This window comes from Pyrgilauda ruficollis, unplaced genomic scaffold, assembly GCF_017590135.1.
Source record: "Pyrgilauda ruficollis isolate IOZ18807 unplaced genomic scaffold, ASM1759013v1 scaffold1, whole genome shotgun sequence".
In the NCBI taxonomy this organism is placed as follows: Eukaryota; Metazoa; Chordata; class Aves; order Passeriformes; family Passeridae; genus Pyrgilauda; species Pyrgilauda ruficollis.
Genome location: NW_024508100.1, coordinates 19687888 through 19706112, shown reverse-complemented (window position 1 = coordinate 19706112; position 18225 = coordinate 19687888). Strand labels below are relative to the sequence as shown.

The 18225-nt window shown below is 38.1% G+C and overlaps 1 protein-coding gene across 3 annotated transcripts; it reads left to right on the top strand.

Moving 5' to 3' along the window:
* The first annotated feature begins 1766 nt into the window (after window positions 1–1766).
* On the top strand, window positions 1767–17507 carry YIPF7 (Yip1 domain family member 7). 3 transcript variants are annotated; one of them, XM_041490580.1, is made up of 8 exons: window positions 1767–1847; window positions 3309–3425; window positions 3753–3838; window positions 3878–4031; window positions 4486–4652; window positions 6450–6595; window positions 11049–11230; window positions 15338–17507. In XM_041490580.1, exons 2-8 carry the CDS (start codon window positions 3310–3312, stop codon window positions 15498–15500), a joined length of 1014 nt encoding a protein of 337 aa, XP_041346514.1. In that variant the 5' UTR covers window positions 1767–1847; window position 3309; the 3' UTR covers window positions 15501–17507. The 3 variants fall into 3 exon arrangements, with proteins under 3 accessions (XP_041346514.1, XP_041346518.1, XP_041346525.1); XM_041490584.1 differs by lacking the exon at window positions 3753–3838 and having other exon boundaries at window positions 3909–4031; XM_041490591.1 differs by lacking the exons at window positions 3753–3838; window positions 3878–4031.
* Window positions 17508–18225: the final 718 nt, after the last annotated feature.

Here is an 18225-nt window from a genome sequence, read left to right as displayed (position 1 = left end):
TATTTTTGTATTTGTGGATATGTGTGTGTCCACAGGGATATTAATGTAATATATGTGTATAATTTATGTATAATATGTATTATAAGTTGTATAATAATTTTATATAAGGAGAGAAATATATATGGCTCAATTTTAAGTTCCATTTTTTTCTTTTTCTTTTTTTTTTTTTAATTTACAGGTGGCTTTCTTGTCTACCTGTGGCTATTAAATGGCTGTTGAAGTATTATTTGACCACATTCCACTACTCTTCATTGTATTTTTTTCTATTTAAATTCTTTCTCTGAAGTTTTTTGTCTGATAATTATTCCCAGGTTTTGTATGGATGTATATATACATTTGTATTTCTAACAGAAAGTAGCAAAAGTAATCAAAGCACTTTTATAGTTTAAATAAACAGGTAACACCCAGGCAAATCAGGACTTTTCTGTTCCTAAAAAGAAATTTTGGAATTACCTTCCTGACAGACAGAAGTTAATCCTGTATCATTGCCCCCACGGATTCAGTATAAATGAGATGAAGCCATATTATCTAAACTGAGATGATTAGACATTATAGAGATTAGCAGTTTGCTAAGAGTAAAAAATTAAACTTCACCTTGGTGGACATGGTGACTTGGTAGCAGCATGAATTGTTACTCTAGAAATAGCAGAACATGAGGGAGATTTAACAATAGCTGTGATAAATACTTCAGCTAGATTACCCTTAATTTTCAGAATCAAATGTTACATTTTTCTCCTTCTCACCATTCTTTACTTCTGAACTCTTTCTTGGACATACTTAGTGCGCAAAAACTTGGTAAACTTCATTTTAAGTTATTTAAAATGCACTTATGTTATAACTCTTCTGTAGCATTGTAAGTCATGTGCTTACAGTCCGTCATTGTTCCACTAATGAAGTGGAATTATCTGGCCTTCAACATCACAGGATTGAATATGCACCTGAGGCATAGATTTATTACCTGATAATACATATAATTTAATGTTGCATTCCTTAAATTTAACAGCCCAAGTGCTTATTGGGAAACTACCCAATAAATAAAGAAGTGAAAAATCAGCCTTTGTTGTGGCTAGTCAAGTTTGTCAAACAAAAGCAGGTGTAAATTGAAAAGTCATCTTTGAAGTTTGAAATCTGTTTAAAAATCCAGCCTGTGCTGCTGTTTCCTAGTAGCCAGGACTATGGAATAGAGATTCCTAGCACTGATCCTGGCATGGTGGGTACCGCACTTCAAGAGACAGCTTTGCAAACAGAGAGAGCCCCTGGAGCAGCAATGGGGCAGGGGGATGTGCCTGGAGAACTGGGCCTGGCACTGGACCAGCAGCGGTACTTGGCCCAGCAGGGCATTCATTCTCCCTCCCTGCTTCCCTCTGCCATGGGGCTCCCAGGGAGCATCCCACAGGGAGCATCCCACAGCCCTTCCAGGGCTCTGGCTGCTAGAAACACACAATCAAATAAGTGTATTCACCCCACTACTTTAACAGGTAGTATGACACTTTTTAATGTCCAACAGCTCAGCTAATGAGATCTCTGCCAAGATCTTCATAAATATTTACTTAAGAAGGAATCTAGATTATTGAGTTGAAATATATGGAACAATGTTTGTTCATTTTGTTCATTTTTCCTCGAAGGTTCCCACCCTTCTCTGCCCATTGTTGCTAGCTCTTGTTAAATGCTGGCCCTGATATTGACAGGTTGTGAGGTTTTTTTCCTTCATGTGCATCTGTTCAAATATCAAATTTAGAATCTTATAAATAGCACTAAGCTAATCCCTGTTGAAGCAAGAGGATATTTTAGGTCTTCTTCAACACGTAAATTCAACAGACTGGAGTTTTCACCAAATATCTTAAAACGTAAGTAACCTTAACTCCAAGTTCTTTTGGAAAATAAATGTATCTTTTCTGAACTCTGTTATACAGAGTTAACCATTCCTGGTTAAGCAATTATTTCATTCTGTGTAGTGACAGCGAAGGACGTTAAATGCTTACTGGAATTGATCTATTGAGGTAGAGCTACCAACTAAAGTTTCTTAAAACATGCCCCATCTGAAATCTTCATTGAAAGAATGCCTAAGTGGTGTGCAATTCCAAGTAAGGCCACAGTAAATAGCTTGGTACAATTTATTTCTATTAATTCATATTTAAAATGTAAAAATTGTTTGGAAAACCTGCATAAAATTGATCAGCAGTTCAGAAAATAATAAAAGATCAATTTCTACTTTGAACTCTAGGTAAAATAAGAAAATAGGTCCCCAAAGATTAGACTGATAATGGGAAAAAAATCAGAAATTCTAATATGCAGCATTTTAAGGTCCCTGATGAAATAGTAATCTTTATCACTTTTATCTTACAAAGAGATTTGCAAAGATCTTTCCCAAAAGCAGAGTGTGCTTGATAAATATTGAGATAATTCTAAGAATAACTGCAAGGTCCAAAGCATATTTTGCCAATGGCATTTGGAAAGTTGGAAATGAGGACAAAAGTGAAAAAAAAAAAAGGGAAATGTTAGGAGAGATGAATATCTCACATGAAAATCTAAGTAAGTTGGATAGGGCTATGGTTTTCAGTCAGGTTATGTAACTTCTCTGTGGGTTTTAAGGGTTTAACTACCTAAGTGCTAGCCAAGTGGTGAAACACATGCAGTAGGAAGGAAAGATATGCTTTAGCATATATTTCACCGAGAAATCTTTCACTCACCAATCCAATTCAATCATCCAGTATGCTGTCTTTTACCAGTCATGTTGCTAGTCAGTGAGAATCTTTCTGTGCTATCACTGACGTGCCAGCTGTGTCCTTGAACAGAAAATCTGTGATTTTTGTAAACAAATATGGGGCTTTTTTCTATTGTTTTATGAGAGTCATATATAATATTGCAAAACATAAATAGCTGTAAATAGTAATTGTTTTTTAAATCCAAAATACTTCCTTTATTTTTAAACATTGAGATATGGTCACAATTTTTTTTTTATTGAAAGTAGGAAAATGAACTGTTTAAAAAATATTTTGTAGATATGTATCTTCCTTCAAAATTGCATTATTTTTGGAAACAGTATCAAGAAAGGAAGTCTGGTATGCCACTTTTAAATTAATAGACTGTAATTTCCAGTAAAAGCAGGTCAATTCCTCTTGTTACAGCTAAAGGAAGTAAATGGTCTTTTTTTTGGTCACTTCCAAATTATCATGAGCTTCTACAGAAAGATTCTCTTGAGGTTGGGGTTTTACAGTTTGCTTTGTTAAGTTTAGGGCAGTTCAAAACATAGATTTTGGCTTGTTATAAAGGCTATTTATGATATTTGCAATATTTTTTCCAACCAGAATGTCAAGTTTTGAGCAGTTTCACATCGACTTTTACCAATCTAATTATACCATAGAGGACCAGGAAGAAGGTTGCAACAGCTATGGCTCAGACAAAAACCTCTGTGAAAACAGAAAGTAAGTGTGGGTGTTGCTTCAGCTTCCCTCTTCAACAGATGGTGGTTCTGGGGCTGGCTTTGGGGCTTGCAGGAGCAGGAAAGAAGTTCAAAACACCACCTAGACTTTCAGAAAGGCAGAATGTTTATAAGTGAGTTTTTCTTTCAAAAGGATTTGATTTTGTGCTACTTTTATTACTAGAGGCGTTACAGGTTGTTTACCTGACAGCAGTAACTAAGCTTCATGTTATTAATGTGAAATTTAGGGTGCACATTGCAGGAAATTCTTCAGAATCCTTCTGAGATTCGAGGAAAAAAAAATGTGAATGTGTGGCTCTTTCATTTGCAGTATGGACGTATCTGAGGAGTGTCATCAGGCTGCTGGGCATAAAAAGGCAGAAGTGCCTGGAAGTGGGAGAGGGAGTGGGAGTGGAAGTGGGAGTGGAAGAAGTGGGAGTGGGAGTGGGAGTGGAAGTGTGTCTCCATCTCTCTGGGTGCCTCTCAGGAACCCCGGCCAGCCCCGAAGTGACCGACAGCGGGGGGACACTCTCTGGTGCCCCGAGGGTACTGAGGGCAGCTGGGCTGGTCGCCTTTGCCACAGAGGAGACGCCGGAGACATCGGTGGAGGGTAAAAGATCCCTTGCTCTGGCACCAAGCAAGAGCCAGGAACAGATGGAGCTCTGCTCCGCATTTCAGCAGGGCACGGCATCAGGACAGGTCCCCACGCAGCAAAAACCGCGTGCTGGCTCTCCAGATCTTCCCCTGGCTCTCTTTCACATCCCGGCCCTCTGGGCTGCGTGTGCAGGGTGGAGGAGCAGGCACTGGGGGAGTGGGAGTGGGAGTGTGAGTGGTGGGCTGCAGAGCTCCGGCAGGCTGGCAGGGCGCTTTCCCCGCTTGCTGAGGGAGCTGCAAAGGCACGGTCAGCAGCTCAGCACTCATTACCCACAGCGAGAATTGGACCCAGAAAAATCCCAGGTTCCCCACACTGAAAATAGGTGAAAAATAGGTGGGAGGTGGTGAGTAGCTCTAAGACGTTTCTGACTGTAGTTATGAGTTTGGCTGTGCTTTGCTTCTTGCCCTAGGAGCCCGGCAGAAAAGCAGCCCGCAGGCGGGGCTTTTGTGCCCTCAGACATGCTGCCGTCCCCCCAGAGATACTCGGGGCAGATTCTGCAGCCAGCCTACAGTCCCGACACTCCTCCTCAGCTTGGTTATGTTGACGGATTTGACGAGGAGCCTCCTTTGCTAGAAGGTAAAACATGCAGGATTCCTGGGGGTGCTTCTAACCTTTCTTTGCCTGCTGGTGGATGGAACTCACTGGAGAAACTGCAGCAGAGCTGGCAAGCCTCACCCTGTGAGCTTCAGCCAAAGCCCCTGGTGGCCAAACCTTCGTTTTCTCCTTGGAATGCACCATGGATTCATGCAGCCCTGTGGCCGAGAGCAGATATACTGTGCCACCGCTAGATGACAGCAGAACAATAGTTTTGCATTCATGTTTCCAAAATTGTTTCCACTCTTGCATTTATCCTCCGCACATATTGGAAAATCTGTAACTAATGAAAATGGATAATCATCTTTTTTTGCATATCTAGTAATAGATTTAGTAGTTTGCAGATGCTAAGTCGCTTGTTTCTGTGGGGAAGGAATTGAGAAAACTGCTTTCAGTTTCAATTAGTTGATCATTTAACTATATGAGCAATGTTGTTTTTTATGATGATTGACCATTCTAATGCTAGTGGTTGATTTTGTCGCTAGCAAAATACTTGTGCTACATTAGGGAAAAAAAAAAACAAAAGGAGAATTTGTCTGGAATTATTTCATCATAATATAAAACGAGCATATTCAGCCTGCTACTTTGGCATACTGGAAGGTAGCTGGAGTTTCTACTACTCAAAAGGGACTACTACTGCCTTAAAGCCAGCAAGATCATTCTGTTTGATATAGATAACTGCTCCAACTCTACCTCTAAGAGCCCCAACCATTTAACTCCCCATGTGGTCCCCCCTGGGGAAAGGATGTTGTAATACAACTGCTTATGATCTGCAAAGCTTCAGAGATATTCCTATCCGTGTACCACATAAATCTGACCAAAACCACACATTTTAATGCAGAATAGATTTATATATACAATGTTTTGACTGAGCTCAAGATGATGGAGAGGTGGAACAAGGTAAAGACTTGGCTTTCCCAACAGATCTAACACATTGTCAGTCTCAGTCATTCTGGCAGCAGATTTGAACCTAATTTTCCCCTTACTGGAGAATCTCAGGGAAGATGATTACTCATGCAACCTGAAGTGTTTCTCTAGAAGTTATAAAAGAAAAGATTTGCCCCAGCAAAGTTAACAGCAGAATTCCCATCACCTTTAATGGGACAGAATTTTGTTCTGTTTCCGGGTAATTTCACTAATTACTTTTTAAATGCAAACATGCCCCGCCCCAAAAAACCAAAAACAAAACCCAAAAAAGAAAAAAAATCCCAACCTAACAAAAAAAAACCCCCGAAAAAACCAAAAAGGACCCAAACTACAAAACCCCAAGCTTATAAAGTGCTGTATAAAGTAGTATAAACTTGCCTTGAAGGAACAAATGTCATTTTTAAGTGCTTTTGGCAGTTCAGGCTTAAGACACATTTCTTGTCAGATTTTCCAGAATTAAAGCATATATCTCTGTCCTCAGTGTTGCAGAGTATCTTAAATTCTGCAGTTAGTGTTAATTAATGTGTCTTTCAATATCTATGTTAGTGTGGCATTAGATACATGTGTTTTAAATATAGGAAAAACAAATATTAACTCAAAAATTCTGAGGCCATTTTTTGTTTCACTGCCTAATATTGGATTTAAAACATTAATATTCCAATTTAGAAAGAAAGCTGACTCTCAAATATACTGAGTATATAGCAGGGACATTATGTTCCTACAGAATGTGTCATCCTATAATATTATCTTCACTGAAACATTTGTTTGTAGTTTTGTGGTGTCTAATGGAATTTTGTAAAAGAGTTGTTTTCTTGTGAGCAATTAACAAAATCCTGAAATTTCTTGTTGCAGAACTTGGGATCAATTTTGAGCATATATGGCAGAAGACATTAACAGTTCTAAACCCAATGAAGCCTGCAGATGGCAGCATTATGAACGAGACAGACCTCACTGGACCTATGGTTTTCTGTTTGGCCCTTGGAGCAACATTGCTGATGGTAGGATGTCGTAGAAATCTTCAGGGATTTCTTTTCTAACAAGCTCATGCCTAGGTGATAATGAGTGTGAAGCTGCAGAAGATGTAGTACCAGCATGAAAAGAGTAATTTGCTGCCAGTTATTCTGGGATTATGTGTTAAAAATTCTTCCTACTTTGAAAGCACCTGTGTAAAATTTAAATGTAATGTAAAGGTGACACAGGTAAAGTGATTTATTGCTTCCAGTGGAAAGAGGAGACCACGCCATTTTTGGGGTGGGATTTAATATGAACTGAAGGACAGATCTGTGCCATATATAATCTGGAAAGGCTCTGAATACTTTTAAAGGAGGGAATAAAAAGGAATAGCAGGGCAGCCCATTTTTTCTAACACTCTTGCCACTTTTTTAGAATTATCTAATGTTATCTCTTCAATGTTATTTTAGAGAGTGCAAAGACACATAGACTAAAAAAAAAATAAAATCTTTATACAACTAGAATAATTAGAGAAAAAAGAAATGGAAACAGTCTTTTTCTCCCACCCCCTTAAATTTGCCTTCCTATACATTTTGCTATTACTTTCTTATTTTATATTCTTTGTTCTATATTGTCTGCTTAACAAAATATAGTAGCCTGTATTTGACTTCCTTCTTCTTTATGAATATAGCTTTCCTACAGGAGGAAAGTTTAACAGGGTTGTACAGAACTCCAAATTCATCTATATATCCCTGGCAACAGGGGCTCTCCAGTGTTGCTGAAGTACAGCTCTGACTGCCAGCAGCAATTCATCAGACAGCAGTAAGGTGGGACCATTCTGGGAAGGGCTTTACTGCCCTGCAACCGAGGTGAGAGGAAAGGGGCTCTAATTCTCCATTTCCTCTGTGATAAATAGTGCTGAATCAGAAGATTCTTGAAAGTTCTTACTCAATTTGTAATGTCAGTGCGGTACCTTGAATGTGCAAACTGCTATATAAATGGCAAGTACTATTATTATTTATGTTCCTGTAAAAATAAAAATCTTTTAAAAGGGTGGAAGGGGCAGGAGAAAAGGGAATAAAAGGAAAAGAAGGTGGGAAGCTAGAGAAGATAGGCTATTTTCCACCTGGAGAAATAAATGTATGAGGGTAGTAAAAAGAGAAAGTTAAATTAATTATAATCAAGAAAATGAAAGGAAAGCTAAAGAAAGAACAGAAAAAATATTTCCTGTTGACTTTTCTCCCTGAATAGCCAATAGTTATAATGAATATTAAGCTATTATTATTGAAATAAGTTACTTTAATTATCATACTTTTACTGAGATATTACGCATTTTAGGTGTCATTAGAAAGCCAAGTATTTTCAATGCTTCAGTTTTAGGTCAGCAGAACACCTCTGACACAATCCAGTGTTTTTGTTCCATAACTTCCCAGCAGTAAGCCTTTGGATTTATCTTAGAAATTCAGGCTACCATTTTATCTCAGATGTATTTGAATACTAACATGTCTCTTCAGCTGTGTAAACTATGATATCCTTCTGTACTTAAATAAGTATCTTCTGATAGCACTAGGAACATCATTTGGTTGAGAGCTTGTTTCTAAAAATAATGTATACATTTTCTTTAGTTTCAGCTTTTTAACTATGGAAAATTATGCAAAGATATTCTTCAAAGGGTAGCAGTCCTTGCAGACAAAAAGAGGAAAGGGCTGCTAGCCTGGCAGCAGGACTTGTTCTTCCTCACGTTAGTGTAAAACAGTGCAGCTCCATTGCAGATAGAGAAACAAAGGCAGCCCAAAATTTAGCAGAAGCTCATGTCTCAGCTGCTTTTTTTTTGCATTTTACACTGTCATTTGAATGAAATCAGATTTCCCCATCCTCTCCAGCCAACGGTGGTAGTACCCACTCCAGGCAGATGCAAGCAAGAACACAAAGTCTGACTTTCTGCTAACCTTGCTCTTTCTGCAGGACAGATTTAGCTCTTTCCATTCATCAAAGCCTGTCAGACTAATCAAGCCTGATTCTGGTTTTGCTTACATCACTGTGAACGGGGAGTATTCCCGTGTGTGTGAGTCAATATATTTACATACGTTAAGTAAGAATAAAATCGGAACCAACATGTTCAGCTGCTTTTTTTTTTTTTTTTTTTTTTTTTTTATCCTCTCATATCCTTGCACCACAAATCCAACATTTCACCAACTGGAGATCTCAGCTAGCTGCTGGTGCTAGTGCTCCCTTCATCTCTGGCTCAGGAATTTTTTAATCTTAAACTAAGCTAATAAATAAATACTGCTGTGTGGAACAGTTATATACACTGAAACAAACAGTCTAAAATATAGCTTGTAGCTGATGCATCTGTTTTGAGACAGAACTTTACTTAGCTGGTGTACAGCAAAGGCTGCCCCAAACCATTGTGACTGTTAAACTTACTGTTTATCCATAATGACTGAAATTCTAGTTGATAATCATCTGAGCTAGTATTGCTCTCCCACACTATCTCTAGCTATCATTTGTTTTATTTATTCAAGCTATTTTCCCTTATTATTTTATACCATTAGTATGCAAATGCCAGCAAAAGAAATCTGTACCTAAGTAGGAAGATTTCTTATGCTGTGATTGCAGGAATAGATTATTCTTTATGGTGGAAGACAGTAATGGGGAAAAGGCCAGGATGCTGGAAGGATATAGGCAATCTGGCTGTACCTGACTTAACCCTGAGGACTGGGATCAGAGGAGAGCTCAGCAGTGAGCCAGGTCAGAGAGCAGACAGGATTAATGGTGCTGATGTAAAGTCAGATCTTACTAACTCAGGTTGCCTTTCATGTTCATGAACTGCTCTCCAATGAGAGCGGGTGAGCTGCCACCAACCTGCAGCATCAGGATTGGAAGTGTGCTATCACTTGTAGGCCTTCTCCATACTGTTGCTTTATGTCTGTCCAGCTCAAATACTGCTGGCATCCAGTGATAAATTTCCACATGCATGGATATAGAAAGAGAGGGCAGAGAAGGGTCCTCAAAGTTGATTTACCCCAGATTTCCTTAAAATGTATGGATAAGTAAAGTCAGAAGTCTTCTCAATCCTCCTTAGCCATCATGGGAGATAATCTAGCAAGTATCACAAAACATGATAAAAGAATCAACAATATTTCCACCTAATCCATCACAACAGAATCAAACCAAAAGCAACAGCATTATTAGGAAACTGAGACCATCTATTAGTTTTGAGTCTTATGCGGTCTTGTATATATTATATAGTGTGTGCAACATATAGATTTTGTGTGTGTGTATGAACAAACACACTTGTGTTTTATGTATGTACATACACCTTATTATGTGTCAGGAAGGTGATGCATATTGCCCCTTCATTTGAGAAGTTTACTCCATGGCTCTGAGTAAATGGTTAAGTTCCAAGTCTGAACTTTCTGCTTCACAGGTGCATTCTATCATTAGGATACAAAGTTCCAAGAAAAAAAACCAGATTTCTGATTTATGAATGTTTTTCTCATGTACAGATGTGAAAATGACAGTATTGCATAGCCAACTTTCAGCATTTAATTTGTTAGAAACTTGAAGAGAGATAAAAACATATTTAAGAGTCTTTGTGATGGTTTATTTTGGGGAGTGAACAATGCCCTTATGCCTGGAGGGATCCTTCAAAATGATGGCAGGAGATGAAGGAATTGGTGGTGCTATGGCCACAGTTGCCTGTTTTACTAGCTTTGTGTATAAATTAGAAAACATCAAGCTCCAGGCTGCCAGGCTGGTACCTTTCATAGGCAATAAATTCAAACAAAGGAATAAAACCTAGAAGGAAAAAAAAATCTGGGATTTTTTAATTTGTTAGAACAAAAAAAGAACATAAGCTGACAGTTACCACCGAGTTTTATGTTGAAATGAACACGTTGTATTGTTCTAAGCACAGAAATGTATCTTTCTTATGGTAGTCAAGGGAAAACTTTGCCCTGAAAACCACCATAGTTTAAGCAAAATTTTCCCAATTTTTTGCAGACCTGCTTATAGCTGAAGGTTTGTAATGAAATGTGAAGCGTATCAGGTAACCTGGGCCATCGTATTACTTAGGGCACTTTTTCACAGCCCCATATACACTTATTGAAAAGATGTTTCCTGAGCCTAAACTGATTTTTGATGACTAAAATGTGCTTTCCATAATTTCTTCTTAGTGTGTTGCCAGTTAAACTTTCCAAAATCTCCCAACCAATTCCAGTTGTGTTCAGAGTCGAATGACAGCAAGACTGAGAATCAGCCTTGTAAATTCAAGTTAGCACCAAGTACATTTTGTCAATTTCACCATGGAATTATTTTTATGCAAAAATCACCCATAAGTATCATCTGTGGTTCACAACTGAACTGACGCAGGTGAAGCAGAGAGAAAGTGTCAATAAGGAGTAACAAACCTAAACCTAAACCTAAACCTATCTTCTGCTAGCACTTAGTGATCACTGCTCACTTCTGTCAGCTCATGCTTCCTCTTATTTATTCCAGGCAGGGAAAGTTCATTTTGGCTACGTGTATGGGATGAGTGCCATGGGGTGCCTTGCCATGCACGCCCTGCTCAACCTGATGAGCGTCTCGGGAGTCTCGCACGGCTGCGTCGCAAGTGTCCTGGGCTACTGCCTGCTGCCCATGGTCATCCTGTCCTCTTCTGCGGTTGTCTTCTCACTGCAGTAAGTACCAGCCCATGGCAACAGGAATCCTGTGAAGGACAGGAAGTCAGATGGTTGGAGTAGTGCAAAACGTTTTATAAGCGGTCACGTCGTAAGTTTTGGCTTCTGAAACTGTAACACCAGTTTGGTTGTACATATAGGTACATATAGGTGGAAACAGAAAAAACTATACTGTATTTGAGAAGGCTGGTATGCATTCATTTTGATATGAGTCTTCAATTCCAATGCTTTCCATTTGGACTGAGAGTGCTCTTGATTTTGCAGCAGCCTCAGTTGTAATTTTTGTTTTGCAGAGCCAACAGTGGCCAAACTCACCTATCAATTTTAAAAGCAATTCCTGAACTTTGGGTTTATATAGCTGGTTCTCTTGCTTCTTTTTTGTTCATAGCATCAGGCCTCCCATCTTTATGTTTCTTTCCTACTGACTCTGTGGGACAGAATGAAATAGCCAAGTTACCCTTAATGATGTGGAGAATTCAGACAAGTGTTTGAGATACAGTAGACTTGTGTATTCTGAGGTATAGTTGTGGTGCAATTGCAAGCCTGAAAAAAAACAGAATACTTTGAAAAAACACATGTGTAGTGGTGTATGTATCTGTGCACATGTCGGGGGTTGTTCAGTCATATTCTCTGAATAGGAAACTTTTTGGCAAGCCTCTCATTTCTCCTCGTTCAGTAAGCCCTTTGAGACCCAGTGTTTATCTCCCTGTTCACACACAGCAAAGTACAAGCAAGTTCCAGATCTTGCCTGAAGGCCTTGAGCAGTGCTTTTACCTATTGTTGGCATGTTATTAATGATTCCCTCCTTAGTCTTTTTTGTTCTCTCATATTTTTAACTCTCCAATCTGTAACATATGGAACCCAGCAGCTGATGAACGAGAAAATGCCTGTGTTTGTTTTCTTTGGAAAAGCATCATTCTTACATGTGTGTGTATATATATTTATGTATATATATATATAATGGAAATTATATGGTGGAATGAAGTTTTTGAAAAATTCTTGTTGCATGTTTCTGAGGAGCTATGATGGCTTAACTTGACCATATTCCATGTATTTAAGTGTTTCTGAGCTGTTCTTGATAAGATGGATGATGACACTAAAGAAGCTGTTTATTCTCTGTTCTCCTACACTTCCTATATTTTCTTGATTAACCTGTTTAATAATCCAGCCTAATAAAATGTGCAGATACATAATCATAAGACAGATGGGGTGAATTCCAAACCAGCTGTTACAACTGTGCAGGGTACTGTTTTCTGTAGATGGATCCCCAGGCAGACACTACACGTTTGTAAAATGCTGTGAATTGACAGAAAGCACATCTTTTGAAAATCTATAAATACTAAAACGTGATAGCCTTGACAAAAATTAACTGGTATTTCTAAAATAAATTGCTAACATTAAGTACCTGCTGGCAGGGTTCTGCAGTCCTTTCTCATTTGGTATATGAAACTGCTTGAAAGCATCAAGTACCATGGTTAATTATTGCAAACATGCTGTTAAAATTAAGTGGCAACTTTAAAATCCAACATACATTATTTTTCATTTTTAAAAGTATTTTAAATGGCAAAAAAAAGAGCAATACATTTATGATTTTAAAAAAATATTTATAAAAAACATTATCTCTATTTCAAAGTTCAAAGAAATAATCTGAATATTTTTTCACCAAAAGTATACATAAGATAATGCACTCATCTATGGCAAAGATACATAGTAATCTAATAATTTTCAATTTTCATGATTAGCTATTTCCCTGTAAATAAATAAAGCAAAATATGGAACATTTGGGGTACTGAATAGTACCAAGGAGAATACCACTTCTCTTACTCAAATTTTCATGGAACTAGATTTGTTTGAGTCCATCTATGCTGTTTTTATGTGTGAGCCCAAGTTTATTAGGCCGTCTTTCTGGGAGAAGCATCAATAGACATTTTTGCAGATGTTGCAGAAAGCAACAACAATTCTTTAATATCAAGTCCCCAAACAGGGGGGTAAAGCTACTTCCTTAACTAAACAGTGAAGGAAATTAATGTAAGCATGAAGAAAGAAATTCTTACACCCAGCTTATGCCAAGAACATTGGTGACAGCATCTGCAGGATCTGAGAGAAAGGGAAGTGGAAAGGGCACTCACGTGTGTCCCTCCTTCTCAATGTCACACCAGTCCTCTTGGTTGCTGTAAGCATGACTTGTGCTTTTTGCCCTTCTCCCGTCTAGAGGATGTGACCCTCATGAACATGCCAGACAGAAAGCTCTCTGCCAAACCATTCTTTTTAGCAGTAACACATTGTTAGATCAAGGACTGAAGTTGTCTGTGCACAAAGGTACCTCTTGATTCTGATATGATTTTTATGCCACCTTTCCGTCCTGCTCTCTGCCAGTCCTGGAAGAAACCATGAGAGGCCATTGGACTTCAGTGCAAGGCGGAGCAGCCACAGCTGTAAATTGTGCCACATTGTGACAGCCCCCTAAGAGTCATTATGTTAGCTGGAGATTGTCATTGCACAGTATGTTCCTATTGCATCCCATCCCTCTGCCAGAATGGGTACCTGCTCAAAGAGCCATCCGTACCAGCTCTGAATTTCTGGCTCACAGTTTAGGTGAGCAACTTAGCATCTCCTTGGAGGAGAGACCAGGAACTTGCTTTGCAAAGCCCAATGGAATTTCCCTGAATGCTACTATATTGGTTTAAAAAACACTTAAACTGATGATATTAAATCACATGGTCTTTAATGTTTTATTTTTAAATTGTTGAAATTGCAGTGAGGTGCTGAGTCACCGTGAAATCAATTCTTTCCTTCCTCCCTCAAAGGCCCAAGAGCTGGCAACACCAAGTACCTTATTGGCCTGGTGACTGGATTGCTAAGAAATCAACTATTTTATGTGATGTGAATGCATTAAGAAAACTAAGCCAATTACATAAGGACAGCTTTATTCATCATGGTTTAGTTGCAATAATTATATTAGTGGAGAGAATTTCTGCTAAAGGACCTACCTGAGTATGTATACACAGTCTGCTTTTTCCCTTGTGCTTCTGTTATGCTGATGCTTTGGAAGAGTGGGGTGCCAGGAAGGCCTTTAGGAAGTGGCAGAGGTTTATTCTTTCTCAAAGTCCTTGACACTGACACAGCTAAAGTGTGCAAAGTAGCTATCTCATTATGTGCTTCAGCAGTGTATTATGCACATGATCTCATGCATTTTACAGAAGCAGGCTGCAAATAGAGTGCAAATAAAGCATATGTGAAACATTATTTATTGGCAAGATTTTGTTCTCACAGGGTTTAATAGTGAGCCCTCTGTAATCTGCAGGAGTATTTCAGTGGGCTTTTAACCATAGTCCCATAATCACCAATTCTCCAGGCCTCCCTGCTCCTGGAAGGGGTACAGTGTGACTTCAAATGGGCTCAGCTGTCACCAAGAGGTAGGGTGGAAAGTCACAGGCCTTTCAATGTGCAGAGAAGGATGCCAAGATAAACAAAGTATTTTTCCTTGGTGGTTCTTTTCCCATTCCTTACTTTGTGCTTAGTGTGCTCACTTTTTTAAAAGGCCAGTCAAGCTTTTTCCTGGGAGACCTTTCTGCCCATCCAGCTGGTGTGAGTCTTTCAGAGCCTCTCCTGAGTGTCCAAGGCCCCTTAAAATCTGTTCTCTGTGTTACCAGAATGCAATCCCTCCACATCATCGGGCTTTCTGACGGAAAAGTAGGTCTGTAGGGCCATTTTAGAACCTAACAATCTCTGTAAGATGATTTTGGCGGAAATGGAAACTTGACTAAATTTGATATTAAACTTAAGCAGCTGCATCTGCTGGAGGCCCAGAAGATTTATTTGTAAACGTAGAATCCTATTAGCAGTACTTCTGATGAAGCTTTTATCCATGCTGAACATATTACTTTCCTGTTTGTGGTTACAATTTTAATTTGCTCTCGTGCTTTACTTTCATTATGTCAGTTAGTTCTTGGTTTTTCCATTGGGTGTTACCTATGAACAACACGCCACTAGACATGAACTTGAGATTGGTAAGATTTGATGCTGCATTTAGTAATATATGGACTCTGTCATGTTTCTTTTGTTTTTGTTTTTGTGTTGTTGGTTTTTTTTTTTTTTTTTCCCTAGGGGGATCCCAGGAACTGTGTTAGCTCTGTTTATTATTGGATGGTGCAGTTTGTCAGCCTCCAAAATTTTCACGTCTGCATTGGCTATGGAAGGACAGCAGCTCCTGATTGCATACCCATGTGCTTTACTTTATGGACTTTTTGCACTTCTAACAGTTTTCTGAGATGAATTTTCTGTTTGTTTTCTCACAGTCTGTTTATGTTGTTGGGGGGGCAAGGGTTTATTTACTTATTTTCAGATTGCCTAGAGTTGTGTTAAGTTCCATTAACAAAATTACATTCTATGACTTACTGTTTTTTTTCCTAATGGCTGATAATGAAATAAAAAATCAAGCTAACAGGTAGATGGCCTTAAAATAATGGTGTTTTGACAGTCTTACAGCTTAAAGAAAAGAAATTGTATTGAGAAGTTAGTAAAAGTGCAAAAAAAAAAAAAAGAAATAAATTATAATTAAAATTAAAAATCCTGTTCTGAGTATTTATAATACATATGCTAGAGAGTAACTAGAATGCAATTATGTAAATATTTAATGGACATAGTAAATCAAGCGAAAATGCGTATTTATTTGTTTTAAAAAACAGCTTGCCATCTTATATAATTACTAATTAATATCCAGAATTTACATGTTTGGGTTTGGGGTTTTTTTTATGATGAAGACTGAGTGACCCTGTTTTGTGACATTGAAGAATTGGCCAGGAACAAGCTGATACAACAGAGGGAACCTAGGAATGTTGTCTTGTTTTTTCTTTTTTCTTTTTTAATTTTAAGAGGTGCTGTTGTCCAAAACACCATGGTACTGCTTTTAATGCACAATAATGATATATTTTAAAATTTTCACCAAACCACTGCCTGCTGTAACTGCAGGAAAGCACCACTCAAAATAAAGGCAAACCCTAAAAATGTCTGCTGAAAGGCAGAACAGTATTTGAACAAGCAAAATACAAATCTCCAAAATTTTATCTGCCCCTCAAAAATATATTTGCTGTTTTTAATTTTAGGGCAACCAAACATTTATATAATGGCAATAAAGTACAGAATGCACAAGATGATGTTTTAAAATATGGTATTAGAAATATTGAGCCATCAAGAAGAATTGCAGATGGGTGCAGTCACAACATAAAAAAAATCTAAGTATGACGTAGAAGAGAAAATTAAGGTGGGTGTAGAAAGAGGTAGGAAAAGTAAATAGATGAAATAAATGGAAATGTGAGGGAAATCAATAGTAGCAGATTATTTCTTCAGTGTCTTATGATGCCTTTCTTCTTGATGCGTATTCTTATGATCTTGATTATCCTCAGTTGATTGTTTTGAACTCTTTGTTGAATCGTTTACAAAATATTTTCTTCCTAGACAGCAGGCCGGTGATTCTGGGACAGAGGGTCCTGAGTGTGCTGCAGGCACTTAGGCAGAAGCTTAGTATGGCAGAGCTGTTTAAGAATACACAAAAGTAATTGTGTTCCTAATCCTTTTCAAGTCAGAGGTAAATTAGATGATCAGTTTGTCCTCAAGCTAGTTACTCTCTTTCTGAATTGCAAGAGCCTTTGGTAAAAATATTTTTCATTGCTGTCGTATTTGGAGGTTTTTTAAAGAATTCTTATGCAAGCCATTCTGGAATTCATTTTATTGAATTCCAGCAGAACTAGTTCAGACTAGAGGTCATGAATAGTAAACAAAAGGTAATGTATACTTAGCTAATTCCTTAAAAAAACACAACTCACTTATGGAAAAAATGCTGCATTTATCCATTTCTTTACTGCAAGGCTATGAAAATGGGAACAGAGAGACCAAATTGGAGGCATGACCCTGGAGCAAATTGTGGCTATAACGAGGCAGGATCTAATGGCACATAAGTGGGAATTGTGTGAATTTGGAAGATCAGCAAATGTAAACATGATAAATTTGGCCCTGCTGTATCAGGGAGTAAATCTGACAGTAATAAGGCACAGATAAACATGTCAAGTGACTGCAGGGTATGGATATAAAAATCAGGCACTTTGATTTACCATGCATTAATAGCATTCTCACGTCTGAATGGGGACAAATTCATATGGTTGCAGTAGTTGTAGAGCTCAGAAAAGATGGTTTAGAAACATTTAGATGTGGTTTTGTCCTACACGTCCTATTATCATTCTTACTGTCTAAAATAAGAATAAAATTACTCTATTCTGCAGCACTTTATGTTCATTCTCATACTGATCTGCATGATATGAATGGCAGGGGAAGCAGTGAATGGAGCCATCAATTTGTCTTTTGATACCATAGACAAGTCAAATTACTTATGGGGAAAATGAACACCTTGCCACAACATTTACAAAGCAAATGGAAGTATAATTATAATTTTATGTTTATTTTCTTAGAATTTGTAACTTCTTTCTTTTCTTCACTGAGACACATCTTCATAATTTTGAATGCTAAGATCTTAATTTCAGTAACTTCCCTTGCTTTACTGTTTTTCTGTGCCAATTTCCTTTTGCCTTTTCCCAAGGGATTTCCAGTAAGTGGTACATGTTGGTGCTGTGCTCCCAGTATGGTGTCCTTCAGCAGTCTCTGTGCTGAGAGGGTTTAACTGTCTTAGATATCCTTCTACTTTGAAACAAGAACCCTCATTATTACCCAGCTCTCCTTTCTAAAAGTCAGCATAGCTGTGGTGATGCTTTTGACCATGTTATTCTTGTGTATACATCCTAAATCTAAAAATGTTATTGTCACTAGCACAAACTGTTAGTTCATCAAAAATAAATGTTGATCTAAGATCAGTTTAAAACAAGTATATTTGGTAATAAGCTCTTGTTCTGACTCTCTGGACAGGCTTTCCCAACACCATCTAGCTTTCTTGTATTTTCTCTTGCTTGGGCTCTCATATTTAACTCATCTTTCCATGCAAGTTT

Coding starts and splice junctions, on each gene's coding strand:
- YIPF7 (XM_041490580.1), top strand. CDS start 3,310: ATGTCAAGTTTTGAGCAGTTTCACATCGACTTTTACCAATCTAATTAT. Junction 4,032..4,485: donor GCCGGAGACATCGGTGGAGG/GTAAAAGATCCC, acceptor TTCTTGCCCTAG/GAGCCCGGCAGAAAAGCAGC. Junction 11,231..15,337: donor GCGGTTGTCTTCTCACTGCA/GTAAGTACCAGC, acceptor TTTTTTCCCTAG/GGGGATCCCAGGAACTGTGT.